The sequence below is a fragment of the Antrostomus carolinensis genome, unplaced genomic scaffold (genome assembly GCF_000700745.2).
Source record: "Antrostomus carolinensis isolate BGI_N321 unplaced genomic scaffold, ASM70074v2 scaffold21517, whole genome shotgun sequence".
NCBI classification, from domain to species: Eukaryota; Metazoa; Chordata; class Aves; order Caprimulgiformes; family Caprimulgidae; genus Antrostomus; species Antrostomus carolinensis.
In genome coordinates, this window is record NW_010325609.1 from 63,171 (window position 1) to 73,983 (window position 10,813).

General features: G+C 40.1%; 1 protein-coding gene across 1 annotated transcript in view; it reads left to right on the top strand.

Moving 5' to 3' along the window:
- Positions 1 to 2,895: 2,895 nt before the first annotated feature.
- The window catches only part of LOC104527550 (nuclear factor 1 A-type), a gene marked incomplete at both ends in the record, with an annotated part of 88,231 nt that continues 80,313 nt past the window's right edge, over positions 2,896 to 10,813 (top strand). Inside the window, one exon of the mRNA XM_010171294.1 lies at positions 2,896 to 2,961. Coding sequence (XP_010169596.1) covers positions 2,896 to 2,961 — 66 coding nt within the window. The remainder of the gene's footprint in view (positions 2,962 to 10,813) is intronic.

Sequence of the window (10,813 nt, forward strand, 5' to 3'; positions counted from 1 at the left end):
CCCTGACAGGAGTTACTGCCAACTGCTGAAAAAGCAGAGAGCGAGCGGTGGAGGCTGAGCAAGACTCTCTCGTCCTAGGCAAGACTGTAAAACACAACGGCTCTGATTTTGCCAATCCCTTAACCATGTGGCGGCACATTTATATGTACCGGATCATCTGCGGCATCTGAATAAAATCAGGGAAGCAAAATTCTGCATATAAACATTTTGGCTAAGTGCCTTAACTCAGTCTTCTTATCTGGGGTTTCCACAAGATGCCACCTTGCATAACAATGCTGAGCATACGCTTGCCCAGTACATGTTTTCGGTAGCCTCTACCGCAGTATAGATTGGTTTTAATTCTACCTCGTCCTGCATTTTATTGCCCCGTGAAGAACAGTGCTTAAAACCTTTGTTGTCTTTTTTTTTTTAGAAATTAATATTTAATTTCAGCAGAAGGGGTGAGTTACAGGAAAAGAGAATTGGGGAAAATGTCTTCGCATTAGGCAGAGTAATAAAAGAAGAAAGTTAAGATTCAGTATGCAAACAAACGTCCTACGGCCAGTAGAGTCTCTCTCTTGTGCCACTAGCTTTGGTGTTGGAAAAATAGCACTCAACGCAAACAAAAGTACTTTGTTTCTCAGAATCCAGGAGCAGCTCGGGCTCTGTGTGCTGCCCACCGGCTGCGGGGCGAGGGTGCCAGGCTGGGGGCTGAGCGCGCCAGCGCCGAGCCCAGCTCCTGCCGCTGCCACTCAGCCCTCGTCCTTCTCCCTGCTTCGCTGGATTGTATTAAAATTTTGAAAGAGAAACACACTTTGGTTGTAGTAAGTTGAGGTTTTTTGGCAGTAACTTTTTCAAATATATAAATTTTTGTGGAATTCTGACCCTCCTTTAAATATAAAGCTCAAACGCTGATTGAATCATGGCTTGCTGGAGGAAAAGAAAAACCTAAAAAATAAGCAAAAGCCTAATGCCTGTCCTGTAAAATGAAATCCATTGAATGTTGACTTTGAATGTTAACTAAATATTTTACATTCCTAATATTTCACCTTTGTTTCTACCTTTGCGGTATCTGAAACATGAAACTTCTTGCCAAAATCTAGTGTCCAGAATATAACAGGACTGTGCATATTACCCGATAGTCTATCTGCTGTCATGGATTTCAGCTTCAATTAAAGGTAGCTGAGAAGATCAATATTTAAAACAAAATTGCAGAAGTGAGAATATTTTTTTTTTTCACTGAGCTTCACTGGAGAAATTATTACAAATAATAAATACAAAAGAGAGGAAATAGATTCTGGACATGCTGGGAGACATGTAACTTTTTGGAAGAATTTCATTGATTTTAAATAGAAGTATCGGGACTGAAGCTTTCTTTGCTAAATATTCTGAATGTTTATATTCTGAATTTATCAAAATTTGTTTTGTGAGCACCTTTTTTTTACTTGTAGTTTTTAATTTATACAAGATTGTCCTTTAAGCTTCTGAATGATACCTAATGCATACAGTCAGCAGGTAAAAAAAAAAAAAATTGAATATTTAAAATAGGCATTTTCTTTATAGTGCTCTGCGGTAATTAAAATCTTCATTTGCTTAAAAGCAAGGAACCTTTTTAAAGCAATAAATTAGCATTGCTTGACCCAAGGTCACCAGTAGTACTGCTTCTTCCAGCACTATTAATACCTCAAAGAAAAAGAAAGGGTGGTGTTATCACTCTGTTGCAATAGAAGTAAGATTTTCAATTTAATCACAGTTAAGTGTCATGACCTTTTGATCTTGCATTGACTTCTCACTGAAATGTGGTCAAATTTCAGACAGCTAATTCTAAACTCTGCAAAGTCAAGGTGAAGTCAGAAAATAGGTTTGCCACGATTGGGGGTGTTTTTGATGCAACAGCAAGTGGTTTCATTTCCTAAGTTTTGTTTCACAGTCGAAACTTTTTTAATGGGATCAATAAGTTACAGAACAATTTCTGGGGGTGGGGGGGAAAGAATTTTTTTCTATTTGTATTAATTGCAAAAAAAATAATTTGAGGGATTTTTTTAAAAAGTATTTTTCCACACAGGTAAAGGACCATTTCTCTCAATTCATAGCGATAGAAATAATTAAGAAGGAAAATACTATTTGACTAAAGCTTCTACTAAGAATAATTTTTGAACCAAAGAGCGATCATCTTCACATAAAGTAGAGTTAATAATGTGTAAAAAATGCCAAACACTCATATTTACACATATCCTTTTATAGGTCGTTTTATTATTTTAGGTAAATCAATTGTGTTCGTTGGAGAGTGTTAGCTGGGAGTTTGTAGGACCCATTATTTACACAAGTTCTAAAGCAGTTCATCCAGTATCTGCTCTCATTTACACCACTGCAGATCAGGGGCGATGCCGTACGTTTCAGTCATCTCGTAGTACTGTAACCACTGCGAAAGTATGACAAAAAATCAGCTCTTCTATCAATTTTGCAGACTTTTGTTCCAGAAATGTGTAGACAACAATCTCCACGACTTTGTAGTGTTGCTTAGTTACCTTTATATGCCTGCTTGAAAATATGTTTTGAGACTTTACTATGTGTTGGATTAAGGCTCTGGTTTGTATACAACATAGAGGCTGCATTATAAAAAACATGTAGGAGAGTAGTTTAAATATGCCTTCTTTAAAAAGAAGGATTCTCAAAGCTTAATTTATTCTAACACACACACCAAGCACTCTGTGTAGTGCCGTAAACAAGATTCCCTTTTTTTTTTTTTTCCCCTAGCAAAAATATTACCTAGGCACAGGACTTTTGCATTATCATGTCCTAGTGCAACACTCCTGTCCTTAGTTTGTACTCTCAGCCTTTTGAGGAAGTCTGGCGCCTCTGATCTATTTTCCACAGCAGACCCTGTAATTTTTGGCTGTATTTTATGTTTTTCAGATTCAAGTCAATCTGAAAGTCCCAGCCAGCCAAGTGAAGCTGATATTAAGGACCAGCCAGAAAATGGTAAGTTCTTACCTGCTGCTCCTGCTTTGGGATATTAAAACAGCCCCTATTTATAAAGATTTTTTTTTTCCTATATCTAATAAAAAAAGATTATTCAGAATAATTGACATGGGATAGATACACACAGGTTGTGTACTCTCCTCAGAGTTAAATGCCACTGTTTCGGTGATCTAAGGTAGCATTAATTTCTCCAGTCTTGGAGAGAGACTTTTTTTTTTTTTTTCCCTTTAAAAATAATTTTAATTAGGGAGATGCCATTAAAGAGCCTGCTGTATGCAACCCTTATCCTTATTCCTCCGTAGCAAAGGCTTTCAAACCCTGGGCCGTGAGTCATGACCCCCTAGGGGTGTGTGCTTCATCGCTTTCATTTTTATCTATGTGCTTTTAACTTCATTTTGTTTATTGATGCTCTCACATGACACGCTGAAGTACCTAACTTTCAATCTGTGGCCAGCCATCATTTGAGAGTGCAGGATCTCAGATAGTCCCACCAAACAAAATGGTTGCTTTGAAATACTTTTCTACAGACCCGTTCTCTACTGCAAAAAATCTGGTAAACAAAACTGGGCAGCAACACTCCCAAATATTGCGGTTTCAGGGCAGGACCTCACACCTACGAACATACCAGCTGCTCGGGCAGGTACCTACTGCAGGGCTGATACAGGTGCTACCGGCGTTGTCTGTGTTTTTTTATCGGCATGCTTTCAAGGTTGTAGATACTCTGGGCAAGCAGGGCAGGGAGGCTCAACTAGAGCTTGTAGCTCCTTCCTCTCCATATGTTCACAATACCATTGTTTCAGGTGGCAGTGGCTTGAGATGATTTTGGAAGTAGCAGCAGGACTGTGGCTTTTGAGAAGACTGATAATTTTTGAACTGGGACAGTTTTAAAGTAGAAGCAAGAGCTTCTACTGAATCAATGGCTTGCATTATAAAGCAGCCTGAAAAAAAAATAATTCAATAATAGGGCGTTTCTGTAGGGACTGTATGTGAAAGGATAAGTACGTGTGTAAAGGAACAACTTCTCTTCCTTTTTATGTTTAAGTAAGTTAGACCTTGACAATTTTTGTTGGCCCATCAGCAACTGAGTTTTGTTTTACTACTTATATATAGGACTTAGAAATAATGTCTCTCAAACTGAAAGTGATTATTATTAATAGATTTTCTTGACTTTTTTTATCCATAACAAGGGGGTTTTTTTAGAAACCGATGGTGGATTCACTGTGGGTTCTACTGTACGTACACGAAAAAGAATTTGTGTGAAAGGTTTGTGTCTCTGCAATATGTCACCATTTTTGGTCCATTTACATCCATCTCATGTAGAAATATTGTATCTGTAATAATCCACCTGTGATTGCCCTTTCACAGAGCAACTAACTGGTTTTGACTCAAATCTTTGCAGTGCGTCCCTCCAGCTGTATGTAAGTTCAGTGTGTGTTTTGGGGACTTTATTAGCAACTGAACAAGTGGGATTGAGGTTGAAGGGCTGCAGTCACAACTGGACTGCAGTTGGATCAGGGTTTAAACTACAGATAGAATTAAGTTTAGGTTAGGTGCATAAAAAAACCTTTAAAATGGGAGCATATATCGTAGGACATTGAACATAAGGCTCATTGGGCTGGTAAGATTTTGGCTTTTGGTGTTCCTGTATTTTCCTCTCATTGAAATATGAAAGGTTTCATATTTTGATAGATATTGTGCTGCTCGTCTCTAAACATACCATTTTAAAACATTTCTGTTGTTTCTGAAAGACATTGCCTAATTTCCCTTATCAATCCTGTTCACAGAAATTCTAATTTGTAGCCAAAGGATTGCGAGGTTAAGAGAAGAACTGACTAAACTGTGATTTTTGTGCTGCCAATTCTGGTTTGGTTTTTTTTGTTGTTGTTTTTTGGGGGTTTTTTAGGGTTTTTTTGTGGGGAATATGTTGCCTATGTTTATTGAATCATATTTTAATTTGGAATGTATTAGGCACCAAACATGTTATTATTTCATGTTTAGATAATATTCTTTCGCAGCTATTAAACCACAGTTCTTCTTACCCTGCAGTCCTAAGCAAGCCTGTGACTCAACAACCACCCCAAAAAGCAGCAATATCAGTGTTAAACAATGTAGTATCTGTAAGAGCTCCTAGTGAAATGAAGTATCTTTGATTTGGAGCCTGAGTCTTCCTTGTAAAACAAGCTTTTAGTGAATTCTTGGAACTTTACTGGTGACCTGCAAAAGGTACTTTTTTTTTTAAATAAACAGGAAAAGGATTTTGCTTTTTCTCAGTTTTACTAAGGGGTATTTTTCCCCACCACAGCAGAAACCTCCTAACTGATTACGCACCTTTTGCAGTGCCTGTGTGGGAGATTTTCTTTACAAATGCATCTAACGCAGTCTGTTGGCCCTAAAGGGTTTGCTCCCCCTGGGCAGACGCTGAGCTCATTCTCAGCACACACAGCCCCCAGCTTGCAGTGTACCCAGTGTGTAGATCAACACAGATCTGCAGCTCTTATCTACTGAACGTGAGGATGAAAGCAAAACTGCAGGCTTTAGAAAATGAAAAACTGCACGCGCAGAAACGGACACAATAAATCATATTAACTGCGTTGTTCTACACTTGCTGTAGACCCACTTCCACAGGGCCTGATCCAAATCCCTCTGGAGTCAATGGGAGTCTCGTAATTGATTTTACTGAGAGTGGGAATGAGCCCACACAGAGAGGATTTTTTTTTTTTTTTAAATCAAAGAAAAATAGTATTGTGAATAATTTTATTCCCACTGACGCTAACAGCGGAATGACCAGATTGAGGGCAGATTGGGAATCATTTTGCATGTGTTTCTGGAAGGCACAAAGAAGTGTATCGATTAAGTCCTACCTTTTACATGCATGCATTCCTTCATTTTAAAAAAATAAATCTTTAAAGGCCTTGTGAGGGTTATACAGCCTCTCTACTTGCCTGTTAATATCCTTTCTGTTCCACTCCATAAATTCTAGAGCTATTTATTATACACATATATTTTGCATACCTTGAGTAATGTAGGTTCAAAAGGGTCAACTATACAGCCCTGAAAAAGAAGGCCTCCTACTACAGATTTTAATTTATCATTTTAAATTGTACGTGTTATTTTGGAAAGCCTGGATGTCTAACCTTCATTAAAGTGAAGTTCATGGGAAAAAGAAAGGTTTTCTTTTTTAGAGCCACTCCTTTTTTTCTAATGGCCTTTACAGTTGCATTTTCTGGAGCAGAATCATCACAGAGAAGATGGTGACATCTTCTGCTCTCAGTGGTGGTTTTAACACCAACTCTAGACTTTTCTTCAGCCGTCATGAAGCCAGAATAGTTTTCAGGCAGTCACTTACCAGTTCACTACTGCAAGACTTTACAGAAATATTAAGCTTTTATTTTTTTCTAGAGGGAGAGATATCCAGCATGAAAAGCAAACATGCAGGCGAGACAGGACTTGTTGGTGCATGCATGGTCCAAGGTCCAGATGTCTTGTCCTGGAACTAGGGGTAAAGCTAACGTGTAACTGAATGATCTGCATGGTGCTGCTGTCTCTCAGGTCCATTAGCATGGGAAAGAGGGGAGAGGAAGAAAATCTCTTTGGGGAGAGGAAGAAAACCCAGAATTTGTCTGTTTGTAATGTGGGTGAGAAAATTCACAGGAGGGATGATAAAAGAGGCCAGAAACTTCATTTGAAAGGCAGGAGCATGTTCTGATGTCCTGATATTTTGCTCAAATGAGGTGGGGTTTTTTTCTGACCAGCTGGGTGGAACACCCGTGTGGAAAATTCCCCACTTTTGTAGTTGCCTAATGGTATGTAAAAGCTTCATTTCAGTTGGCACCACAAAGTGATTTTGCAATTCACCCAATAAAAAAAAAAAAAAAAAAAAAAAAAAGGTTATTGAGTTATTGATTTTAAAAAGCTTGTTAAATGCACTGGTTTGGTGTTGTATTTTATAAACAAACTAGTTTTCAGTGAACTGAGGATGACAAAATGGCTAGTCTGATGTAGTGAAGGGACTGCATGCCTGGGGATCAGGAACAACTGAATTCCCGGCTCAGCACTGCCGTGGACTCTCTCTAGGGCTTTTATTCTTTCTTTTGGTCATGGAAACAGCTATCAGATAGATTTTCTTTTTTGTAAGTTGGATTATTTTAAACTTTTGTAGAAAAACTTTTCAGTCTTTTTGTCTGCAAAGTGGAGGTAGTTGTGATTCTAGCTTTACGAGATTCACAGAATATTAAAAGTCAAATCCTGCTCTGCTCCAACAGGAGTTTAACTCTGGAGAAAGGCGAGGAGGGTGTAGCACCAACTGGTTAATAATTGTGGCACAGCGCTGTGTTACTGCTGTCAGTAAATGGATGTCAGACAGCCACCAGGCAATGTTTGTGTTTGATGTGCTAGTACTGGCGAATTAATAACTGCAGCGTAAAGGTACACACGAAGTGTGCTGGGTAAAGCAGCAGAACGCTGTGTCATTTTCTGCAGACAACTGATGTCTCTCGTGCATGTGGTATTGTGATTTGATAACTCGAAGTTGGTAGCACAACACTTTAATTGTAGATTAGCAAATTCTTTTTAAAGAAGTTGGTAAATTCTCCCATTTCAAGTGAGCAAGTCAGCACTCATTATTACAGCTGATTAAAAATGTGTGCCAAATTCATTGCTCAAACAATTTCTGTAGAGGGAGAGGCATTTATCTAAAAAATAAAACTGTTTAATGCCCAAACCAAATGCTTTTTAGTTTTAATGTATTCTTGCTGCTTTGAGCTGGAAGTACCTTAACAGCACTGCAGGAAATGAAAGGCACATTGTTCTTTGTAACATTAAAAAAAAAAAAAAAAAAGAAAAAGAAAAAAGAAAAACAATGATGTACCGTAACTCACAGAACTCGTTTTTCAACCCTGCAGTAATTACACCGGACTTGTAAATATCATCTGTGAATTCTTTGCTTAAGTAGGGCTGGACTTGAGTATTAAACCTAAAAAAAAAAAATATGTTTAAGTATATGCTTACTTTTCCATGCCTAAAAACATAAAGGAGGAAATTCTGGTCCTCAAACGGTGGGGGAAAGAGAAGGCAACAGTGGGAACATGTACGAGGAGAAGTTTCCTTTTCTTCTTCTCCAGGCAAGGCTGGTCATGGCTGGCGTAATACAGCTTTGGCTGCGAGGAAGGAGGGGATTATGTGCAACCTGATAAAAAGCAAAAGCAGCTTGTGGAACGACCTCTCTGCCTTAACTAACAGGCTGCAGAGTCCGGTCCCTTTTTGTAAGCTTTCTTTCTGCTCCCAAAACCTGGCATTCTTGTTTCGTGCGGTGGGGAAACTTCAGCCAGTGGAAGTGGGAGCTGCCTTACCTGAGGGTTAGATGCTCTTCTGGGATGCAGAGTTCAAACCCTCTTCTCAAGCTGATACAGGCTGAAAATATAACTGTTCTTTGTGTTTGTCCCCACCACTCAACTACACTGTAAGTTATGTGGTAGCCCTCCAATTCCTTCAACAGCCAAATTTTTAACTAGTAAAACCAGATTGCTTTCCAAGGCCATCCCTTCTTCTTAGGCCATACTCAATCTCCCATCTCCAGTACTTCAGGTGGAGTCCATCTGCCTCCTTGGCTCTCTCAGCTGTGACTGAATTTGATGCCAACCAGCTTTACACTTAGTCACCAAGGAAGTGCTGCAAGTGCAGCAGGACCTGAGATGTCTGGAGGGTCAGATGTCCTTGGATAGGCCCCTGGATTCCCACCTGAGGAGTCACAGGCATGAGCAGTTCTCTGAACACACAATGCTGAAACTGCTACTTTTAGAAAGTCCATCATCTCAGATGACTAACATTCCTGAAACACCTCCTTTGCAGCAGACAACCAAGCCTTGCAGAGAAGTTTTCTATCAGTTGCAGGTGCAAACAGGGTAATGCAATAATGGCAGCTTTTATTAGTGTTCTTGTTCATGGGATCATTTGCATCAGAATCTTATAAATGCAAGAAGACTCTCTTCTCTTGTTTACAGAGCAACACTGAGGAGTTATCACAGCCTGAGGGACTAATCTAAAATTAAATTTGCTTCAGAAAGAGCTTAAAAAAAAAAAAAAAAAAGCCTTTAGCATTTTCAATAAGGAATCTCATAGCTGGTGCTGAAGTCAACGCTCCTGGTGATGTCAGCTTGTTTGCACCTTTGTAACTTGCCAGGACCAAATTCTGAGCGGATTTGTACCCTTATGGATTTCATTGTCTGCCTGGGACAGCAACAGGGAACTTTCTCCAGGCTTGAAAGCTATGGCCGAGCAGGGGAACTTTGGTGGGGCTGGTCTCTGCTGCCTTCCTGTGGGTTGGGCAGAATTGGCTGTTGACTTGAACAGGACCCATCAGCTGACAAAGGTCTGATGAGGTCCAACCTGTGTTTCATCACCCCCTGAGAAAGAGTGCCTGTAGGCTGTTCTGAGAGCCAGCATTTCCCAAGGAAATGAAAGCAGTTATGTCTGGTTATAAATTTAACTTATGTGTGATTTATTCTTGCATTATTTTCATCTTATTTCATTACAGATAGATTCCAACAAGAACTAGAAATACAGTATTTTAATCATTATAGCCTAGAACTGAAACTTTGCAACATCCAGCTGTATTTCCCAGCCAGTTTCATGGCTGTCATGAAGGAGCATCTGAATAATTAGGAAAGAAAACACCATTTTTCCCTATATTACCATATTTTCATTGAGATTCGTGCTCAAAGTCAAATGATTTTGTGCTCCAGATTGTGAGGCATAGTTACACCATTTCCAGGATTTAGCGGGCCCTCTGCTAGGCTCAGGATTTAGCCTGCTTATCAGTAGCTGGCACTCTCTTGAGGGGACCCTGTGATGGCAACAGCGAAGGGTGTTGACTGTCAATCGGGTGAGATACGCGGTCGTCAATCAGGGTCAGTTCTGCAGCCTCTGCTGGGGCCGAGCAGAGAGCCTTCCTCATCAGTGACCTGCAGGGTTTGAGACTTGAGGATTGACAGAGGACTTCAGTTTTCACTGCTGCTAACTATTAACCTTCACAAGCAAAGCATTCCCACAAAAAATTCATCCAAGGCGAGTATGACAGGAAATATTCAAAGCATGAAATGAATGCTTATAGCATGACAAAGCAGTGCTTGAAAGACATGAAACGTTCATTACACTTGGAGTGGCTGAATACTGCAAAGAAAAGGAGAAATAAAAATGTGGCTAGAGTATATATTTTTATTTCTCTGTATGTGTGTACAGGAAAAAAGGGCAATGAACCTTTCCAGTGGATAAGGTGGATAAATACAGTTGCAATTATTCTAAGTTATTTCGAAATGTATTTTTATTCTGTTGCTCTGTTCCGTTCCTTTCCACATATATTTATCCACAAGATAAGAGCAAGGGCCATCTAGAGGGCAGCTTGGAAATGGGCTGGCCAGGAGCCCCCTCTGAGGAAGCTTCTGTGCCTCCGGGAGATGAGTTTCCCTCCCTTGCTCTGCGGGGCCAAGGCTTTTATTTGCCCCCCAGCAGTGCCAGGTTTCTGCCCTTCTTCTGCCACAGCGCTGGGCTGGGGACAAGCAGCCATGGAAGGGCTTTGGCCCCATGCCGGCCCCTTCTACCCACATCCCACCTTTGCACGTTGAGAGATGCCTCAGTGCTAACTTTAGCCAGTCCTCCTGGGTCCTGGGAAGGGCGGCTGGAGCTGTAAGCAATCTCCAATTTTCACTACGACCGCGGTTTTTTTCATATGTTTTCTTGAGAGACTTGCTGTTTAATTAACAGCTGAGAGTTGTGTTGCGTCAGAGTAATTGCTACCGCCTGAGCGGACCACAGGCTGAAGGATGCTTTTGAATATCGTGCTTGCCCACCAAGAAGC